Here is a 23974-nt window from a genome sequence, read left to right on the forward strand (position 1 = left end):
ACCCGCAAGACCAAGGGAAAGACTCAGTGCGGACTTTTCTGGTCACTTTCTATCTTGAGACTACTTGTTTATAATAATAAATGAGTACTTGAGGTACCCAGTAGTTGAAAACATCAAAAGTGCTTCAGCAAATGCAACCATTGCTGGACAGAGTGATAAGCATATTTGGAATACCCAAGGGTATCAAGACAAATGGCAGTCCATTTAGCTCTAAACAGAGTGCACGATATGCAGACCATTTAGGTTTTTTGACACAGGAAGATCACTCCATATTGGTCAAGAGCGAATGCCCAAGCAGAGGCTTTCAGTAATCTCTAATGAAGATAGTAAAACCGCATCCATTGAAAGAAAAATAACTGGAAACAGGAGTTGCAGAAATTTCGTTGTTTGTATAGGTCAACGCATCATTCAGAAACCGGAATAACACCATACACGTTACTTTCCAACAGATACTCTAACACGAAATTACCAACCATAATGAACTAACCACTCAGCATGAACGATTCTTGCTTGGAGGAACTAGTACGCAGAGATGACGACCTGAAGAAGACTAAAATGAAATCCAGAGAGGACAAGAAAAACAAAGCAGCCAGTGAAACAGGAAAACGAATAGGAGATTACGTGATCTTAGAAGATAAAGTAATAGAAAAGATAACTTCAATTTATGATCCTAAACCATACAAAGTTGTGACTAGGAAAGGACCAATGGTAACAGCAAAGAGAAGAGAGTGGAAAGTGACCAGGGACTCGTCGAGGGTTAAACCTGTAACATTTGATAAACTAAACGACCCAGCGAATGATGAGGATGAAGATGACGCTGACTCTAGTCCTAATCATACACCAAAGACCAAAAGTGATCCGCCATCTTTACAAGAAAATCAAATTGCGACAAGATTAACAAAATATTGATACGTATACATATTAATAGTATAAATAAATGTCTCACAATCAGTAACCTGTTATACAGACTATTAATAATTAGATAAAACAAGAAGAATTTTCCAAAACAAATATTTTCATTATATTTTATTTTTCATCGGGATAGAAAAAATGAAAGTGAAACCTGATCTAAACATTGATTTTTGATTTAATTGAACCTAGGGGTATTTTTACATGACCAGTCGGGCTACCCTGAAGCAAAAAAAAAAAAAAAAAAAAAAAAAAACTAAACTGGACCTAGACTAGGCCCGTAACTATTAGAGTCAGTCTAAGTCGGTGGGATGTGCCTTAATGTTCAGCCCTATACCTGTTTAGTCAGTATGAGTTGGTAGGACTTGCCAAAATATTGAGTCCTGTAGCTATTTGGGTCAGTCTGAGTCTGTGGGACTTGCCATAATATTGAGTCCTGTAGCTATTTAAGTCATTTAAGCATTGTGACCTATAGCTTCTTAGACTCATGTGTAGTTTGTGCTGAAATGTAAGGAAACTAAATCTAGTTTTTATGTTTTTAGTAATGGTTTGTTAAATGAATGGGAAAAAAATGTGTTCTGGTAAATATTCTAAGAACATGATTGTTTTTGTGTTAGATCCAAGCAGTGACAATATAACCATAGTTGATGAGTTGAAGAAGTTTTTGAGGAAGAAGAAGACAACTGTTTCCCATGCCAGAGGAATACTTGTTGGATGTGCTGATGCTGGAAAAACAACACTACTGAAGCGATTAAGAGGGCAGCCTCAAAATGTCGGTGAAGACACAAAGTCCACCAGGGGACTGGAAGTCCATCAACATCTCTTCATTGTTAGAAACAGACTTTTAGAAGGTAAACATAATTTCTAATATATAGTTTATTGGGAAAGTTGATTCAGATTCAAATCAGATCCTCTATTATATTAATTCTTCTAATTTCTGCAAAACATTTTATATAGGTAACATACTTTGAACATCAGATATACGCAACTAGAATCTGTTCTGTTAAAAACACGTAATATAAATCACCCTGAACTGAACCCAAAGCTGTAATAGTAGAGTTGAAAGAATGGTACAACATACAAGTTACACTTGTAGGGATCAATCCCTAGACCGTTAGATTATGTTTTTAAACAAGGATAAAATTTATAGGTGTCCCACAGTATTTCATTCAAGAAATATGGTGGGATGCCTAATTGATTTTCCTTTAAAGTGCAGCATTTCTGCAATAACAAGGCTGATTTTTATGGACTGAAAAACTGCACAGGTGTACATAAACTTTCTATTGTTTCCAGAATCATGAACATTTTTAGTGCACTATATTTTCATTTATTTATTTATTTATTTATCTATTTATTTATTTAACCGGTTAATTGTATTGAAAATGGATGGAGTGATTATACCCTGTACAACATTAGATATTAGCTATTAAAAATTAAATATATTCAATACAAAAATACAAACATGATAATCCAAAATGCCTTTTAATATTGAACATAATTACATGTACTTTTTATCAGGATTAACTAGATTAAGAATAAGATAGAGATAAATCATACACAGACCCCCCCCCCCCCCCCAATAAAATAAATGAAAACAAACACAAAACACACACACACACACACACACACACACACACAAACAAACAAAAAAAAAAAAAAAAAAAAAATACATAAATAAAAATAAAAAAAAAAGAAAAATAAGACAAAAAGACAAAAAAATCAGGGGACGTCATTTCATTCATGAGTATTTGAAACACTTCTCGACAAAAGGTAAATCTTATTTCCTTGTTCATCTGTTCATTTGTACAGAATTTTTAGCGAGTATGGAATCTATTGTTTTTGTGGACAGATTTATCATTTTCTCATGCATGGATCAACGGCAACCCAACTTCCAAAAAAATTTATTTGGGGCCTCTGATGAAGAGTATCTGATAACTATTTTAAAATTTGGAAACATATTTTCTAAGTCGCTGTTGTGCTTTAGCAGCTCGCGGTCAATATGGTTAAAAATTCACAATTTCTTTAAAAGTCTTCATGTCTGCACCTTGGTATTAAGCAAATGAACCAAATACATGGTTATGATGAACAATGGTACTTCTACCAAAATTCTGAATTTCTTGGCCCCTGGGTCAGGGGCTCTGGTGCCTGTGTGTGTGGGGGGTGGGGGGGGGGGGTGGGGGGTGGAGATGGAGGGGTTTATAGCAACCACTTATGATAAAATGCTGCTTAATAGTAGCGGTTTCTGCAGGGGTAAACCGCAGGGGTTTCTATTGATTATCTAGTGAAAATGCACTATTTCTTTTAAAATCTTCTCTGCCGCTGGATTTTGAAGTTTATAGGAGGGCTGTTATGAAATTTGTGAGATATTTACTTTAACTCTTTGAAAGAAAGAGATCCATTCACGGAAATCCTCGAAAATTTTACCAAAAAAAAAAAAAAAAAAGAAATGTATAAAGTATAAGTATCAACTCAGAAAATCCTTTTTTAACAGTGATTGATGATGACTCACCATTGAAGACGTTTATAAGAGTAAACGCTGCAGATTTGAAACCAGACCCGAGCAGTACAACAGACATCTCTGATTCAAATGAAAACAGGGACAATTTGGATCTGAAAAGCACTGATAAAAACACTAAAGTAATTTTTAGAAGAGAGGAAAATAAAGAAGCGAATGTTGAGTTATCTAATTCACAAATTAAAAGCAAAGAAGAAGAGAATACAGTAGAGAAAATGGCGAGTGTTCTCTCCTCAGAAGCACAAGCAATGGTGAAGGATGAAATTTTTCAGAAAATTTTGTCTGAAAAAGAGAAATTACCAACAGTAAGCATGCTGGATTTTGCTGGGCAATTGGCCTATTATGCGTGCCACCAAATTTACGTAACACCGAAGGCCTTTTTCATCCTTGTGTTGGACATGACTAAGAGGTTTGAGGATGTTGTCAGTAAAGAGAAGGACAATCAAGAAGGATCCATCTTCTCTGTGTGGACTTACAAAGGTAAGATACATGTAAAATATTGTCAGATTTTCAATTTTTGTTTAGAATTTAAAATAAATCGTTGAATGAAATTTCGTTCTAATATTCATGTTTTATACTTCTACGACTACAGATTGTGCAATTGATTACCAATGTACTGAGTGTGTAACCGGTTATCCAGTTACCAATTGCCATCTCTTGTAAAAATAAATATTGTTGCAGTCTTAAGAATTTAACTGTTTAAAATGGGATAGACAAACGATCAATGTCTTTTTAATGTGGCATACATCTATATTTATACCTGCACTTTCTAAAGAAAGTTCGGGTATATTGTTGTTACTGATGTCTGTCCGTCCGTCCGTCTGTCCGTCCGTCCGTCCGTCTGTCACACTCTTCTTTCTCAAACTCCTCTTACATTTTACACAGTAGCCTAATCATCTTTTGGGAGATGGTTAGTGGTGTCCTGTAGATGTGCAGTAAGGTTTCGGAATTTTCATTTTCACCCTGGGGGTCAAATGGGGGTCGAAAAATGACGTTTTTTATGCAAAAAGCCCCTGGTTCCCTGAACTCCTCTTACATTTTACACAGTAGCCTAATCATCTTTTGGGAGATGGTTGGTGGTGTCCTATAGATGTACAGTAAGTTTTCGGAATTTTCATTTTCACCCTGGGGGTCAAATGGGGGTAAAAAAAAGAGACTTTTTTTTAATGCAAAAAGCCCCTGGTTCCCTGAACTCCTCTTACATTTTACACAGTAGCCTAATCATCTTTTGCGAGGTGGTTGGTGGTGTCATGTAGATGTGCAGTAAGGTTTCGGAATTTTCATTTTCACCCTGGGGTCAAATGGGGGTCGAAAAATGACGTTTTTATGCAAAAAGCCCCCGGTTCCCTGAACTCCTTTTACATTTTACACAGTAGCCTAATTATCTTTTGGGAGGTGGTTGGTGGTGTCCTGTAGTTGTGCAATAAGGTTTCGGAATTTTCATTTTCACCCTGGGGGTCAAATGGGGGTCGAAAAATGATGTTTTTTTTTTATATAAAAAGACCCTGGTTCCCAGAACTCCTCCAACATTTTACACAACAGCCTAATCATCTTTGGGATTGATTATGATTGATTATTATTGTTTAATGCCTAGGTGGCAATATTTCAGCCATATTTTGGCGATTAAATTAAGGGTATATTCCCATTTATGAATTTTGACGCAAATTTAAGAAAAGTGAGGACAAGGTTAAAGGAAAGGTCAAGGTCAAAAAATATTGATGCGGTTGAATAGCTCTCATTAGTATGTATCAGCATATGAAGTTTGATTTAAATATCTTGAATGATTTCATGAAAACTGAACTAAATATTAGTTTAAGAAAAGTGAGGTCAAGGTCAAAGGAAAGGTCAAGGTAAAAAAAAAAATGCTGATTCAGTTGAATAGATTACATCAGTATGTATCAACTTATGAAGTTTGATTACACTTTCTTGAATGGTATCTTTAAAATTGAGCTAAACTCTAATTTAAGAAAAGTGAGGTTAACGTCAAAGGAAAGGTCAAGGTCAAATAATGTTGATGCAGTTGAATAACGTAGATCAGTACGTATCAACGTGAGAAGTTTAATTACACTATCTTGAATGGTATCTTTAAAACTGAGCTAAACACATTTAAGAAAAGTGAGGTCAAGGTCAAAGGAAAGGTCAAGGTCAAAAAATATTGATGCAGTTACATAGCTCTCATCAATATCTATCAGCATATGAAGTTAGATAAAAATATATTTGATAGTTTCTTTGAAACTGAACTTTAAACAGAGCTAAACGGAAAGACAGACGGAAGGATGAAAGGACAGAAGACGGACATGACAAACACTTTATGCAGTTATGCACCAGCCATATTCATGGCGGGGCATAAAAACAAGGTAAAAAATTTTGTTTGCATGCACCCTTTCTCAAAACCACCTCTCCATGTTCCAAGATTGAAGTTTAAATGTCGAAAGGTTCTTAAGTTATGGTTTGGAGGTGTTTTTCTCAATTTGACCTTGAATGAAGAAAGGAGTCAAGGTCAAAATTTTAGATCAGTGCATCTTTTGTAAATGTCTTTTTTCTATGTTACAAATTTGAAATCCTAATGTCAAAGGGTTCTCAGGTTATAGCCTGGACTATATTTTTATGTAAAGATTGACCTTGACCTTATTGTAAGGTCAAGGTAAAAAAAAAAGTTTGGTGGCCTCAACCCCAATTCCATACCACCTCTCCATGTTTCAAGTTTGAAGTCTTAATGTCAAACGGTTGTCTAGTTAAGGCTCGGACAAAATTTGATTGAAGAAGAAAACTGACAAAAACAATATGTAGACTAGTATAGTCTACTTGTTGCATCAAACCTGTAGGAGGAGTAGTTTTGAAAGAACAAATTTGTTTCTACATTATGTAATGAAACTTTCACATAAGATTCAACTTTTCTTGCCTAGTGGTTCTTGAGAAGGAATTTTTTTTCTTATACAGTAGAGCATGCTTATAGCAAAACAAGTCTATAATGAATTGACACTTGCAGCAAAGCGATTTTCATTCCCCGTGACTTTTAAATATATTGTAAATTTAATGGATATATGCAATTACAATTATAACAAAGCAAAACCGTCCGTCCCAGGCACTTTGTTATAAGCGTGTTTTACTGTACATTCCCATGTTTACAAAACTTTGATCCCTATCGTGGCCGCACCCTACCCCTGAAGGTCATGATTTGGACAAAGTTGAATCTACACAAGTAATGAAGTTTCACATAATTTTAAACTTTTCTGGCCCAGTGGTTCTTCAGAAGAGGATATTTGAAATAACATTAAATTTTCACTCATTCTTAGAGCTTCAGAGCTTAATCAATTTTAGGAGATTGTGCAAGACCTGTTTTTATTCTTAATCATTCTTAAAATATTTATATCACCATTCCTGATTCAAGGGAGAGCTAGGCATATGATCTAAAAAGTCCATGATCTATTGATTTAATAAAGACACATGTATGTTGTGGGAAGATCAGTAAATAATGATGACAAGTGGGAAACGACCGGGTTAATATTCACAAATTTTAGGAGTTTTCAACATTTAAGACCATGCAGACACAACTCCTTCCCCTTTTCCCCCTTCCAAGCCCTAGGCTTGTTTATTTATACAAATTATTTATAACTTGTTTTGGTATAAAATAAATTGTGAATAATACAAAAATGTACATGTACACAAAGTAATGATGGGTCTCTGAATGATTTTCATTTTCTAATTCTAGGAGGATGGACTGACCCTAGGTGGTCCTGAATTAAATGTCAAGCAGATTATCACTAACACACTTTTGACGCAGGTCATATTGTGATCATTTCCAGTTTCAGGATGAGGATGACTTCAAGGGTCATAACCTTTATACCATTTAATGAATAATGACTCAAGGGACAATATTATATATGGTTAAGGGGAGAGTTTTCAACCATTTTCAAGATACAATGTATATGATCATTTGAAGTTTTAGGGGTTGGGAATGACCTCTGGGGGGTCATGATCCCATATATCCTATTTAGTGTGTTATAATACAAAGATGACTTAGGGGCTTTTGCTCTAATGACAGCTATTTTATTGTTTCCGGTTCCAAAGATCGAGTGGAATGACCCCAGGGACTTGCCTCATTAGATAATTTGTATAATTATGGCATTCCAATGATCTTTGACCCTTTTCCACCTATAGGCCCCTAACCATTTTCATTTCCGATTATTTTACCCCGTGGAGTAAGGAGTTGATCCTTAAGTCGCGGGTTCGAATCCACTGCGGGACGTGGAGACCAGTTCTTCGGATGAGACTGTACAAACCGTGGTCCCTAGTTGTTGGCACAAAAAAGATCTCTCAATGTTCAATGGCCCTAAGTGTCGACCATAGGTGATGGCGTCTCCATATGAGCGAAAAATTCTCGAAAAGGACGTTAAACAACAAACCCGTTCTATACTAAACGTTTAAAATAACATATTCATAATGTACTTACCACCTGTTATAAGTACTGTTAACTTGATAGAATAATAAATCCATTTAAAACACACACTAAATATTAATAATCCCAGCGGTAATAATGATGTACATACACCATGTGCAAAACAATAATGATAACGGTAAAAGTAGTTCTCGCAGTGTGACGTAATTCCACGCACGAGTCTAGAAATTTTCCAAAAAGGTGTACATTTGTAAAATTTATATTAAAATTACATACATTTTTTTTTCATAAGTTTGTGTTAAATCTATTCGAAATATGACAGGAAAACGGGTGAATCGTGGGTGGGGTTGATTTTTGACAAAGTTGATTGGGTCAAGATTTGGAAAGGGGTTCTCCGAGTCCTACCCAAATACTGATAAAAATTTGCACAAGTTGTAATTTTGGCATCTATTTTTTTTTAAGTTCATCAAAATAGCTATGCACTAAATTAATAATATTTGTTGTTTTGACAATAAATTCAAGAAGTTCCAATTATGGGTAGAAAATTAACCACCCCCTTTTTTACACAAATCTTTCAAAAATTCTCTCTTTATCAGAATTTACATTATTAGGTAATACCAGACTGGTAATGAAATATTTACATGCGCGGATCTAGAGGGGGGGGGGGTCTGGAACCTATATACGAAAGCAACTAAAAGTGACCTTGGACCACCCCCCCCCCCCCCAGAATACACGGACCCTTGTTAAGTTGGTACCAAAAGTTATACATATGAAGCTTAAAAAGTGAGCAGCCAAACCCCCCTCTCCCCACCCCCACCCGTCACTTGACAAGCCAAAAAAATTTATTTTTCAAAACTCAGAATACTCAAATATCCTATTTCGTGGGGTGGGGTGGGGGTGGGTTCCAACTTCTTTCAGTACCCCAATTTTATATGTACACTACTACATTACCTTTATTTGACTATCATGCAACAAAAAGGGGGGAGGGGGTGGGAGAAACAACCCTTTCAAGAACATTTTCAAAAGTAAAAAGTTATGTTTCGAAAAAAGTGGGTGGCAGGCCCCCTCTCCCCCCCCCCCCTCTCCCCCCCCCCCGATCCTACGTGCCTGCATTTAAAGGCAAACACATTAGTGTGGGTATTACTCTCTTATGACAGCATCTATTTTTTTCGTTTGTTTGTTTTTTTTTGCTTCTCAGGAAATTGGGGGCTAGAATTTTTTTTGATTGAGGTGTGGAACCCCCTCCCCCCCCCCCCCACCCTCGGAAAAATTCCTGGATCTGTGCATGTGACTGAATGTAATGTCGACAACGGGAGATAACTCTTCAGAATGTGAAATTCGTCTATTGGGGCATTCGATGATCTTTGATCCTTTCTAAACTTTAACCTAACCATTTGCATTTCGGTTTATTTTACCCCAATCTATACTTAAACTTGTACTTACCGACTATCATAGGTCCTGTCAACTTCATGAAATATAATCCAATTAAAACACAAAATGAATTAATTTCTACTGATATACATGTAATGATTGCACCATCTAAAAATAATAAGGGTAAAACTAGTACTAGTAGGGTGACGCAAGCCCAATGTGATGTAAAAATTTTCAAAAAGGTGTTCACGTACATGTACAGTACAAGAACAAATTCTAAATTATAACAAACGATGTTTTAACATAACTTTGCCATCTAGGCCTATTTCCAAAAACAGGCAAATTGTGTGTGTGTGTTTGGGGAGGGGGGGAGGGGGTGACAAAATTGATTGGGTTTGGCTTTTCAAGAAGGTTTTTGCCTAATCAAAGACTAAAAAAAAGTTTGCACATTTTGATAAATTCATTAAAAACGCTTTGTACTAAAGTAGTATTATTTGTTGTTGAGAAAATAAATTTTAAAAAGTTCAATTATGGGTCAAAAATTTATATCCCCCCTTTTATCAAAACTTATTTTACATCATTAATTAAATTCTGTTATTTCAGACTGGTAATGAATTAAGGAAATACCTATAAGAGGCACATAGGTCACATGGTCACCTGAGCATTTTATGCTCGATTTGACGAAACATATACTGTGTAAATTGTAGAATTATTTTGACTTTTTCTTTGGTAAGCCCAATATGAAGGAGTGTGCATTTAGAGGCACACCTTAGTGCGGGTAATACTGTCTCATGACAGCATCTAGTATTTAATGTAGACATAAAAAACACATATTCAAGAACAAAATTGTTTAACAAAACTTAGACAGCTTTTAAAGTTTTGAAATAAAATGAAGATGAGTGACACTGATTGATCTTTCCATTTTCAAACTTTGTTAAGTAGGACATACATTGTACATTGCTGCAGTAAATAATTCTGCATATTTTTTCGCGAAACATTAATAAAAAAAATACATATTTTTTAACCTGGTTATATGAAGTGAGCTTTTCTGATCACATTATTTCCTGTTCCTGTCTGTCTGTCCTTCCGTATGTAAACTTTTTACATTTTCGATTTTTTCTCTAGAACCACCGGACCACTTTCAACGAAACTCTCTTCAAAGCATCCATGGGTGAAGGGCATTCAAGCGTTCACTTTTTTCAAATGAAGGACCAAGCCCTCTTCCAAGAAGAGATACTTAACAATAAGTTATAATTTGATGATATCTTTTAAACATCTTTTTTCAAGAACCACTAGGCCAGAAAACTTGAAATTTATGTGATGTCATTACATACTGTAGATTCATGTTTGTTCAAATCATAACCCCCAGGGGCAGGATGGGGCCACAATGGTTGATAATTTTTTTGTACATGAAGGAAAAAATCTCAAGAAAAAAAAGCCATAATATATGAAGATAATGAGCAAGTATCATCAGAATGTGTAGATTTAAGTTTCCTCAAATCATGACCCTCGAGAATAGGCTGGAGCCACAATGGGGATTAAAGTTTTACATAGAAATATATAGGAATTAATCATTAAAAAACGTCTGAAGAGGAAGAACAAAACCATGATTATAAACATTTACAGGGAAGAATCCTCAGCTTTTGTTTGTTTGTTTGAATGTTGTTTAACGTCACTCTCGAGAATTTTCACTCATATGGGGACGCCACCACTTGCCGTTGGAGGGCTGCAAATTTAAACCTATACTCGGCACTCAGGGCCATTGAGCAGTGAGGGATCTTTTTCGTGCGAACACCTACTGCGACACGGGGCCTCGGTTTATACGGTCTCATCCGAAGGACCGGTCTCCACGTAAATGGAAAAAAATTATAGAAAAAAATATAGGATCTTCAATGATTTGTGGTTGCATAAGATTTTTATCTAACGTGGTTTGTGTTTCTATCGCCGAGCCTTGGTGAGGGGATTAAAACACAAAAGGAGTTGCATAAAAATCATATCCACCACTAGTCATGGGAGAATCTTCTTATCACGTTTTATACATAACTATCAATGTTTTACACCGTTTTTATATATGAATTTACCTTATTTTACTTCCTCTCTTTCACGCAAAACTCATTGTGACGTCACAGCAGTGGGATATGAGAAGAAAAATATCCAAATAGTGATATTCAAGGGATAAAGAAGTAACCATGGGTTAAAAATAAAAATTATACCATACAAATGGAAAATTATACAATGCAAATAGAAAATTATAAGGAACAAATAGAAAAGAATATTGCAATGTTTGAATCTCACTGTTGCTTGGGATAAAAGAAAATATTATTTGTCGTAATCTAGATATCATATCCACTCCGTTTCTTACTAGATATTTCTGTATTTATTTCCTCATGAAATGCTTGATATTTACAGACCCGTGCTTTATAAAACAGTAGTAAACAACAGCTCTTTCTCCTTTGTGTTGCCATTCAATGACTGATGTTTAATCTTTAAGAAAAAAATGGAAACGAATCCCATGTGCACTTAAGAAAACATCTTACCCTGACAATCATTATGAAGACCATTGTTCACTCTCATAACTGCTACTGGAGTTGTCTTTCCTATATAAAAAAATCATCGAAACAGTTTATTGGGGTCAATTATGAGGTGACGTTTTAATTACAAAACAGCAGAGCTACACTCTCATCCGAGAAGCCTCCCTATTTATTTCTATTATGATGCCCTATTTGTTCTTTTAGACTACCTAAAGTTTTGGATAACCTCAATCAAGACATTTGGAGGCACTAAGTCACCACTGTTTATTGTTGTCACACACATAGAAGGAAAATCTACAAATGTAAGTAATAATTTCCTAGCTCAACATTTGCAATGAAAACCAGTTCTAAAGTTATCTGTCATCTTTATTCTTCTTAAATACGCTCTACAGGAAATAGAGAAGTATTTTGAGGAGTTCTGGAAAACTGTACCAGACGAGGACAGAGATTGGTTAAGTGAGTCTCTGAATGATCGGGAATATGCTGTGGGTCTAGTTGAACTAAATGAAAAATCAAAGGAAATGCTGGAATCAATGAAAACGTCCATAGTCGAACTATTTACAGATGAAATCAATACAAAAATTGAAATGCCTTCCTCGTGGGCTTTAATGGAACAGTTATTGTATGATGGAGCCTGGAAGGTTTTGTCGCTGGGCGAAATTAAAAGGCTCAATTCATCCCTTCCAATTGAATACCAAATTAAAAGTAATGAGGAAATATCTAGATTTTTAAAGTGTTTCCATGACAATGGTCTTCTTCTGTATTTTGAAGAAGACAGATTAAAGGAACATGCAGTAATAGACATTCAGTGGTTTGCTGATGCTTTCAGCAAGATTATTGCTGATGAAAATCATATCAATAAAGATTGTAAAAGGAGATTGATCAAACAGTGGAAATCCTTCAACAAAACGGGGGAACTTCAAGATAAAGTGGTAGAAGCTCTGTGGAAAGATGAACCCTCATACTTGAAACACAAAAGTGAAATTATGTCATACATGGAGAAGCTTCAAATGCTGGTTCCTTTGAAGTCTTTTGGGGCGGTGTCAGATGGTGGAATGTCATGGTATGTCCCATGTATGAACAAAAAGCTTTTTAAAGCTGATTTCTGTGAAGATAAATGGGAATGCTCATCCATTTTATGCTATAGATTCACTTCTTTTGCCATGTTTGTGTTTTACAGACTTGTAGCTCATTGTATAAGTTTTCTAAGATGGAGTGTTTCAATAGACGAAGACAGTGAAGGAAGTCCATGTCTTTATCAAACAGCAGCAGTGTTTGATCACAAGGAACACACTGTTGTTGTTGGCATATATGATGATGATATCCAGTTGCAAGTATTGAGAATCACTCCATTGACTGTAGACAAAGACATATCAAACGAAATCGGAAAGTATATTGAAAAAGCCATAGAAAAACTGACAGAAACATTTATTGGCACAAAAATCTTCCATAAAGGATACAAATGTCAAAACATTATTTGTAATGAAAAAGATTCATCTTTCACCCTTGCAAGTGAGCTCTCCAAAATCAAGACTGATAAAGAAATTCAGTGTAGGTGTCGACTTCAGGAGAAACACGTGATAAATATACAAAGGACTCTGAGTTTCTGGGAAAAGGTAACTATTTCTAATTTTCATAGCCCCGATAAACAAAAATTAACAGTTAAGGCGTAGGCCTATATAAGGATATTTTTTTCCCATTTGTTTGTTAGATTGTCTGCATTTTTGTATTGTTTATAACTTTGTGGAGAAATCATCCCAAGATCACACTGGTAGAGAAATTGTTTATGACCTGAGGGTATCATCATGACTTGATTTTGTCCAAAATTTCATTTGGCTTAGTTGATAGGTCACTGGCACAAAAAGTGTAACATTTTAGTCCGTCCATATATATTTCATGGAGAAACATTGGACATTGGAGTTATGTCTTGATTTGTGACTCTTGGTCATTTGGTCAGGTTCAAGATCACTTTCAGAAAAAAAAGTTTAATTACTGTCCTAACCATATCTTGTATTAGAGAAACATTGGAAGATAATATTTAACGCAAAGCTTTGCTTTTAATCAGGGGGCATGTCATGATTTTACACAAGGTCATTTAATCACTAACAGGAAAAAAGTGTCAAATTAATATCCAGTCTGTAAATCTTTCGAAGTTAATACAGTTTCTATGGAGTAAAAATGGGAAAATTTCTGTTCTGTCTCTGAGGGTCCGGAGGATTGGATCAATATTTATGCAGTTTTCAAAAATCTGCTGCTGTACTGGACATCAAGCAGGCAAACTATTGGCATTATCATAATAAGCAATAAAACCTTTACTAACATTGATTAATTTATGGCCTCTTGGTTCAGAAGTCAGTCTCCTGGGTAGGGATAAATTGGTCATATATTGAAATGGATTTAATGCTATAAAAGTATTCTTTACTGATGTACATCATGTAGACAGACTGTTTGCATGACTTTAAGAGTTCTCAATCCTTTACCGATATTGTGAAATACATGACCCACTGACACATGCTTCAATTCCAAGGGTTTGCAAAATCTGAGTACAATATGATTCCCTCTACCGCATTCCTTTATTATTTTTTCAACATCCTAATGTTCTTTATTAAGTTTGGAAATTCTTATCATCTAAATTATGTATACTGATAATTAACATTCATTTGCTAATTAAAAGAGTAAGCAGATAAAACATTGCATTGTCAGCCATATTAGTTTTTTTAAAGCTTTATGTCATGCACACGAAACAAATATTTTTCAAATAATTTAATGATATTTTTTTATTCTAGTTTAACCATGGATCAATGAAAACAGTATTTTTCCGTACGCACAGACAAAAACCTCTGAAAATAAAATGATCCTTCCTTAAAACAGTTCTTTACAAATCCAATTTATCCTACATTGTAATGTTTTTCACTTGACATTACGCAGAACCCTTTGAGATGGCCACCGTCTCAGTGATATGTAATTTGAAAAAGGTTTTTTGAACTATGGAAAACCAAATGGTTCACCAAATACTTATCAATTTTTCTTAAGGCATTTCATCACTAATAGCATCATATTCAATGAAATTGAATAAATAACAGATGTGTAGAAGTTGAAAATATTTAGAAATAATTCCCATTTATTACAATTAGTCTGTAAGTGTGAAATGTGTCCTAATTTATGACCTGTAAACTTTGTTGATATTATCTCCATCTTTTTTATTTAATGAAAATCAATTTAAAACGAAATCTATCCGATAAAAAATCCTTTTAATTGTAATTCTATTTCAATCTAAAGATTGAATGCATTTTCAACCACAGTATTTATTGATATATTTATTATTTGAAGCTTAAAAAAATCACTTGTCCCCATCAACTTCAATGCATTCTTTGTTAATTCATTACTGCTTGGTTAATTACATTATTAGATTACCTGAGTCACTCAGGTGACCTATGGCAATCTGTTTTTGTCCGTCGGCGTGCGTACTGCGTCGTCCTTCATTTGTCGGTCGTAAACCTTTGAGCATTTTTAGCTTTTTCTCTGGAAACGCTGAACCAAGTTCAACAAATTTTGGTAAAGAGAATCTGTGGGCAAATGGGGACAAAACTCTGTAAATGTCATGCCCCCCCCCCAATGCGGCCTGCGGGTGGGACCAAAGCCATAAAAATTAATGCAATTTTCAAAAATCTTCTTCTCTACTCATGGACATCAAGCAATCAAACTATTGTCTTGATTATAATATACAATAAGTCCTCTATCAAAATTGTGAAACAGTAATCACTCTGTCTGTCAGCCTGTCATTTTTCCGTCCGCAAATCTACTGTTTTTTCCTAATAACTTTTTTATGGTTGACCTATTAAATTCAAATTTGGTATGTTGCTTGAATAGACAATTGGACTTACTTTGATACTAATATTGATACTGCATGTCATCCAGTTTGGTGTTAAGGTGGTGGGGTAGATTTCTTATTTTGAATGAGAATGAATAGGCAAAGAGAGATAACTGCTGAAAATGTTACTCTTGTAAACTAGGAAGGCTGTAGTGAGTGCCTTGTGATTAATTACCTCGTCTGCCATAGAATATTAGGAGCCTGATCTGTATCTGGCACATCAAGATTGATTAACACCTCTGTCTACAAGTGATGTTTATTTTGATGTTAACGTTAATCATTAATGATGTTTGCATTTCACAGAAGGGTGCATTTTTATGATGTCCATAATTCATTCTCGTTAAAATACTCTTTTGTTGAAATATAATTTTCATCGGTAATCAATTAAGAAAGAAATAGATAAAGTTAAAAATGTCAGTTTTTATTGCGGTCTTGTGTAAATTCAAAGGAAACAGTGATATACTAGGTACAGTTATAATAACCTCATTCATACAGTTGATGATTTATTATCTTCATATATTTTTTATTTTCCTTTTAATTTTTTTTATTCCAAGTTCTCAACTTTTAAGCTGTACCCTCCGATTTCTATCCCTTTGCAGGGCCCTTGCTGACTGGTCAGTTTTCCAGCTTCTTTTCTACCGTAAAATGCTTAGAATGAAAAAGGTGAAGATAACAAATAGTGGTCTAATTCATAAAAACTACATGTGAACAGGGCATAAATGCGGACGCCCGGAAATCCCAGAGATTGGATCAGGTGCGTAAGAGGAGTAAGCATCCCCTGTTGACCGGTCACATCCGTCGTGAACCCAATGTATTGATCGAGTAGATGGAACATTCTGTAGTCAAATTTAGTACAAAAGCAAAGCCTAGCACTTGATATGAAACAAATAAACTTAAATACGACCCGGGTATACGTTATATTTGCTAATAAGATCATTATAATGACCATAAAATTCCCGAAATGCTGACTTTAAACGAGGTTGTTGAAATCCCTGTAATATCAACTTATGTGCGGGTAGCTGTCTCGGTTTAAAATTTGATCGTGTTCAGAGCATGCTATCAACTATTGAAATAACGCCTACTGTTAAAATAACTATTTCAATAGTAGTTGAAAATGCATTTCAAAACCAAAACCAACTTGCAATCACTATAGAAATAACGTTAACTAATGAAATAATTATTTTGATAGTGGTTAAAATGCATTTTAAAAGCAAACCAGATTGCAACCACTATTGAAATAGCAAAAATTATTGAAATAACCATTTTAATAATGGTTTACATTGCATATCAAAACCAGAAGTACGTTTCCACACAGCATTTAAATAATGCTTACCTTTGAAATAAGTATTTAAATAGTGAGATTTATATCAATAGTAGGTGTAACATTGAAATAAAACCTACTATATGTACCTATATTTTGAACCTTTTTCTTCATGGATAATTTCAATTTAAATACACGTTAGATAATATATCTGTTGAAGGTAATGATAATCACAACAAAAAACTGTTAAATAATTCTTATTCTTCAAGTAGATTTATGTATGTATATTTCCTTGACAATAGAGACATTGGGTCACACTGCCTACACTTATAATACAAAAATCAGTTGAGTCAGATACTAATTTTTACTTCAGTAGTGGATATGCTTATTAGTGATTTATTAAAATAACAACCATTATTGAAATAAATTATTTCATTGGTGAACGTTTAATAGTGCTTTGATCTACTTTTGGTTTTTAAATGCATTTTCAACCACTATTTCAATAATTATTTCAATAGTGGCCGTTATTCTAATAGTGGTTGCAATGCTCTTGAGTAGCGAATAAGTTTGGAGATATAAACACCATATGCAAATAATAGCGGATTCATAAATAAGGAAAGTTGCCGATAAAAAACACTGGAGTCATCTCGTTTGTCATGTAATTTTGTTAGTTTTGAGTTAGCCTTTGTCGTCTATAGCCAGTAATATTATAATATGAAATATATCTGGCAGACCCTGTGGTGTCTTTCATTTCAGGTTCACAGGTATATATCGAGTCGACATAGGAATGGGAATAACTAATTACTCAAGCTCCTCTTATCGGGCTTTTACTGCAAGCTTGGAAAAACACCTTGAATGTATTTACATCTTAAGATGTTTAACTTTTATACAAAATGCGGTCGCATCCTATACATTAAATTATTAGATAAAGAGGGTTGATTGTCCCTTCTGTAGAATATGTTGGGTAAAATATTACATATAAATTCTGCTTCACAGGAATATAGAATTGATATCAGAATATTATATACCTGATGAATATCAGTAATTTAGGAGGGGGTGTACAATTGTGTTTTTCCATTATATATTTGAAATACTAAACAAGATAGGTGTGATTACATATGTCTAAATTTCAATAGAAGGGAAAAAAATACCGGTATTTCCCGTCCCGGTAAATACTACAAATTTTCTCTAAACTGGGAAATATTGGGAAATACTACATTATTAATCTTTTTATTTCTTTAATTCTATCAATTTTATTCAAAATTAAGAAAGAAATGGATATAAAAACACATGATGAATAATATTGAATATGTCTCAAAGTGCAAATTAACATAATTATTCAGAATCCAGGTCCCCATCCCATAAGCATTCTGAAGCTGTAAACATTTCCTTGGCTGTATATTAAAAACAAAACAGAAGTTTTCCAATTCAAGTTTCTTTTCATGCAGTTTTGTAAAATTATTAAGTTTATTAATTATAAATCTAAGAAAAATCACACTTGTTTTAATCTTACTATAAACTCTGTAGCTATTATAATCAATGATTATCATGTTGTTTTAACAAATTGCTCTGGACAGTTTTGTCTCCTGTTTTGAAATTTAATGTCCTTGAGTAGACTGAAAAGCCTCTTCTTAGGTTTGATATTTACACCACACTCTACATTTAACAATTTTCTTAGAACCTTCTTTAGTTACATAAAAACCCAGGGATCTTTGGGTTCATTTCATGGAAGTTTATATACTACATCTGACTCAGACATGAAACAAATAAAACAAATGACACTCGTGACTGGTATATGAATATACTGTTATGATTATATTGAAAGAATTACTTGGACACCAGAAATTTTTAAATCAGAGACAGTGATACCAGGTAGAAATCTTAGCTAAAAAGGTATACTACATGTCAATACCCCCCACAAATATAATTAAAATTATGAAATATGAAGCTATTTCTTATTTCCCAGTATTTCCCGGGAAATACCAGTAATTCCCGGTAATTACCAGTATTTCCCACTTTCTGGGAAATATGAGTATTTCCCGTTTTTGCCCACCCTGTAAAAAGCAAAATTAAAAATAAATTTTGAGTTGTGTAATTCTAATCTGTTTATCAAATAGGAACAACAAGCAGCGAGTAAAAGTGTGGAGGAATCAGTTCCATGTATGTATCATCATTGTTGACTTTTCCCATTATCTTTTTATTTTTCATGATTTTCATATTTTGGGAAAGGAAAACATTTATTAACTGAAATATGGATATCTCAAATATATAAAATAAGAAAATGGTTTGGAGAGTCTTATATGGTATCTTCTAATTTTAGCAACTGAATTGATTTTGAATGCGGTGTCCAGAAAATTACATGGAATTTCATCCTCCTTAGTGCTTGCTCATGCTTTCGGAGTACATATGAAAGAAACCGCCAATGTTGAAGAAGATAGATTTAGAATTCTCTATAAATGGAAATGCAAAAGTTCTACCGAGAATCACCTTGAAGAGTTGGAGAGAATTTTACGTGAAGCTGGAGATGGAGAAGCAGCAGATTATGTTGGGACTTTTCAAGTGTCAGACTTTGAATGTAGTGAAATATCAACACCTTCTCAGCCTGTGTCAGAGAGTGAGTTCGATATGTTAAAGGAGAACCTTTCAAAGGATTACACACATTTGGTGCGATTTTTAGGTCTGCCACATATATGTATAGAACAGCTCGAGGAAGACGTTCCATTTGTTAAAGAAAGGATGCATAAATCTTTCTTAAAATTGCAAGAAAGGCGTCCAAATTTAAGCCGTCAGGACATATGTAGAGGTTTGACGTTCATAGAACGAAGCGATGTCATTGATTTGCTGAATAAGCAATGGAAATCTAAATAGGAAATATGGACACAAAGGAAAATAGAATCACAGAGGTGTGCATATGTAAATTATTCGAAAAATTACATTCTGTAAGGAACCCTTGCAGACTTGTGTGGAGCATTTCCCTGAAATAATTACTGATAAATATTTTTATCATATACATGTACATAAATACACACAAAAAATCACTATTGTGGGTGTTGCAGAAACTCGCAATTTTCCCCTTAATCGAGAATGACATCTAAATACCCACAACGCATGACGCATAAGTTACATGTATCTCTAAATGTAGATAAAGCTACATAGATGACTTTATTTATGCGTTGGGTATGTTCAGTTTGCTATAACAAAACATTTCTTATTTTTTGTTTATATCATGCATAGTTTTTCGTAACATAGAAACCAACTCGTGACCTGTTGATGAACATTTTTAGATTGTCAATGTCGGCATATTGCATGAGAAAAGTTAGAACATTAAAAGCAATAATTAATGGCCAATGCACCTCGCACATCATTTTGAAAGATGTACTGTAGACAATGTGTGTGAATATTTTTTCAATACATATATATATATATATATATATATATATATATATATATATATATATATATATATATATATATATATATATATATATTTAAGGAATAACTGTCTTATTTTTTGGATTCATGATGTGATCAATCGAGTGGCTTGCGTGATAATTTGCATAAACGCCGAAGGCGTTTATGCATAAAATTATCACGCAAGCCAATCGATTGATCATCGTCATGAATCCAAAAAATCTGACAGTTATTCCTTATATTTACATGCTCCTGATTCTGCAAATTCCCGTGCTAATAGCCCCGCTTCTGTCTCTATTTGTCCCGCCCCGCACGTGATATTTTTTTAACCGCGCCTATCGATGAACCAGTAGATTTATGTAGAAATAAAGTATTTTTACAATTTGTAATTTTATCTCGGACAAAGACATTGGAAATGTAAATATATATATATATATGTCTCCAATAAGTATTATTGAGAGAACGAGACGGGTTCTGTATCGTAGATACAAATTTGGGGGTGGACGATCGAGTGCTTAGCACGAGTCTTCACCCCCAATTTTGTATTTACGATACAGAACCTGTCGATTTCTCTAAATGATTTGTGACACAATCAATCAAAAAAAAAAAATGCACCGCCCTTTTTATAGCTATGCAGCATCCAAACTTCCGCAAGAGTTCGTTTGTTCTCTCTGTAGATGAGGCCTCGACGGAGAGTATACGTCCGCAGCATATATATTTCCACGGACAATGTAAGATTTAGTCAGATTAGTTTTGACAACGGGATAGACGTAACAGACTTGAAGTCAGTCTTAATTGATAAGGTGGACGATTTAATGTTGTTGTAGATGGAGATTGATCCAAATTTATTTCAGGAGTCTTAAAAATCTCAGTTTAACTAAATACACATACAGGCGTTGCAGACAGTTTTTTGATGTTACGGATTTTTATTTTGTATGCTGCATCCGTGAACCCATTGGCTTTACTATTATGAAGGGGACACAAAAAGCAGGAAAAGCAAACAAGTTTTCAGGAATTTATCCAACATACGATGTTTTCCATAATTGCGAATTTTCCTTTTCGTTTGAATCGAAATAACGTGTAGATTCTGTGCGGAATAATTTTTTAAAAGTGAATGAGAGATTTTGACATTTTACATTCCTAAGGAAATATTTCTCCAAAATTTATCATAGGAAAAATTTCAGCATTTGCTATTTGTACGTGATTTTGATAAATTGAATCAGATTTATTATTTGACCGTGCTGTATTTTTTTAGATACAGAAGAGTTGGCTAACACAAGACAGTATATATAGGGCTAATACAGAACGGAAAGTAGCTCCGCTCATTGTAAGCCATTCTGTATTGCTAATACAGAACAGCAAACTTCAAAGAAGAACAACGCTATCGTGTCACAATCACGCTGTTAATGCATCATCAAAGACATTTCATTGAGTCATTTTCAATTTTCAAGGCAAATTTGAGCCACAAAATAAAACGCAATGAGTATGAAAAAAATAAATTATTTAAAAATGATACTTTATTTTCTTAGACATCGCCAACTAAATAATAGCATATTGTCTTATTAGATTTGAATCACAGTATCGAGGAAAACAGTTTAATTCTGTGTGAATTTAAAATATTACTACAGTAGATCCCATTTCGTACAGACACGGGTATAGCAAATTTACGGATATAGCGATTTTTTTTTTGAAATCTCCGGTGAAATTCATATCAATTCCTTGTAAAATTTTAAGGAAATAACGAACTCGAGTATACCGAATTTAAGTATATAGCGAACTGATTTTCTATCCTCTAGAAATTAAAAATATCGAAATTTACATCTTATATATATATATATATATATATATATATATATATATATATATATATATATATATATATATATATATATATATATATATATATATATATATATAAGATGAAAATTTGGCATATTTTATCGAGTCCCTAATTTATACTTTATTTAATGGCCAATTGGAAGTCAATATGCAGTTTCCAACATTGTTCTACATTGTTGTATATACCGTTGTATCTTAAAAAAATTAATGTTGTTTTCTGTTACTTAATTTTTTTTCTTTTAAACAGCTACACCTTAAAGGAAAATGACTAAAGAACTGCAACACCTTCTTTGTTTATTGTATAGAATATGTTCATAAATTTTAAGTGTGTTTCTTGTTTAATTTTTTCATTGGATTTTTTATCTTGAAAATAAATTTGTACATACACAAACATTGTTTGTAAATTTAATTTGTAAATCTAGAACGTATGGTTTTGCTTTCATTTTATGTGCACAATTATTATTTCTTTTTGTATTTTTCTAGTTTATTATTTGTACATAAAAGTATTATAATGATTTATATGTCACCTGAACTGTAATCTCTCTTCTCGTTGTGTTTGTAAACTTTTGATATTTTACCTGTATATCTTATCTGAGCTAAAGGTTTAACTGAGCTTTTTCTGTTCAATGGGGTTACTATGTCTGTCTGTTGTCATTTGAGTTGCGTGTGTCTTCTTTAACCCCTTCTCTACCGCATCGGTCAATATGACCGATAGCGCGTTAAAACAAGACTTCGCGAAAACAGGATCTCCGTATCTTTTTTTATGATAGCATTAAGGTATATAATCTATATATCATCTTTTAGGAAATTTTCTCTACTTTTAAAACCTGTAAAAATTTTATAGATTATACGTCGGTAATGAATAGATTTTACGTTTTGAAGACATTCATGACTTTTTGAAAATGGCGCAAATTTCCAAAGCAAGGACGATTTTCCCGACGATTGGCATATTTTTCCTGATTAATTGCATAAAGAAAGTTTGATATATTTAAAAAGCATATTTTCCCTGCTTTTAAAATATGTAAAAATTGTTGTTTTTACTTTAAAATATTTTTTAAAAACAAGCATTTTCTTCCATGTTTGTGTTTTTTCTCGTTTTTATTCATAATATTTAAACAAATCTCATTTTTACTTGTATTTCTGTATTGAAATAGGGAAAACAAAATACAGCTGGTAAAAGTGAAGAAAATGTCCATTTCAACAAGCCTTTACTGGTATTCTAACTCTCAGTATTTTCTGAATTACGATAGTTTGAATTTTGCACCTCCGCGTAATTTTTTGTTGAAAAATCGGGGCTGATCAATATTAAGGTCGATTTCGTTGCGCCTCACTCGGAACAACATACTGTTTAATACTATTTTATTATATATTTTTATTGAAATAAATGCTTTTAACAAATAATTGGTTAAAAAAAACAAATAATATCTTTAAACCTTTAGTGAAGTGTGGTATTTTTTTTTCACATAATGAATTTACTTATCTATTTTATACATAGAATAATGTTGAGTAAAAAAAAATGTACATGTATATTCCCTAAGAGTCTTTACGTCGAAAAAGTCAGAATTTATATTGCTGTATGTGTCATATATTCTTTATATAAAATATAAGTAGACCTATACTGACATGAAATTTAAATTTAATCCATTTTGAAACAAGCACTCGCATAAATTTTACACGACTCATCACTGTAAGAGTTGATACGAGTCGAGATTACCACGTGTTTCCGCTGTAGCAGTAAACAACAACACGATAATGTGAGTTCACATCAATTTTCATGATTATTTTATGATGGAGAACATCACATCAATTCATCAGATAAGACGGTCATTCCTTTGGTATTAGAGGTGAGTAAGTATTGGTTGAAGAG

At 33.6% G+C, this 23974-nt stretch overlaps 2 protein-coding genes across 2 annotated transcripts in view; both read left to right on the forward strand.

Annotated features, from left to right (window-relative positions):
- LOC133203783 (uncharacterized) overlaps positions 1-22382 on the forward strand; it is a 177748-nt gene extending 155366 nt beyond the window's left edge. Inside the window, exon 11 of the transcript XR_009723472.1 lies at positions 22368-22382. The gene's annotated coding sequence lies outside the window, so the exon portion shown is untranslated. The remainder of the gene's footprint in view (positions 1-22367) is intronic.
- LOC133203461 (uncharacterized) lies at positions 496-19740 on the forward strand. The gene is made up of 7 exons (XM_061339240.1): positions 496-853; positions 1527-1760; positions 3401-3904; positions 11930-12027; positions 12118-13341; positions 18975-19017; positions 19178-19740. Exons 1-7 carry the CDS (start codon positions 496-498, stop codon positions 19723-19725), a joined length of 3009 nt encoding a protein of 1002 aa, XP_061195224.1. The 3' UTR covers positions 19726-19740.
- Positions 22383-23974: the final 1592 nt, after the last annotated feature.

Source organism: Saccostrea echinata, unplaced genomic scaffold (genome assembly GCF_033153115.1).
Source record: "Saccostrea echinata isolate AGI-Se365-2 ecotype Australia unplaced genomic scaffold, CSIRO_AGI_Sech_v1 ptg000051l, whole genome shotgun sequence".
In the NCBI taxonomy this organism is placed as follows: Eukaryota; Metazoa; Mollusca; class Bivalvia; order Ostreida; family Ostreidae; genus Saccostrea; species Saccostrea echinata.

Excerpts from the sequence above, each read along its gene's own strand:
- LOC133203461 (XM_061339240.1), top strand. The coding sequence starts at position 496 with ATGAACGATTCTTGCTTGGAGGAACTAGTACGCAGAGATGACGACCTG. Across the intron at positions 854-1,526 it reads TCATACACCAAAGACCAAAA|ATCCAAGCAGTGACAATATA; the intron begins GTGATCCGCCAT and ends TTTTTGTGTTAG. Across the intron at positions 19,018-19,177 it reads TGTGGAGGAATCAGTTCCAT|CAACTGAATTGATTTTGAAT; the intron begins GTATGTATCATC and ends TTCTAATTTTAG.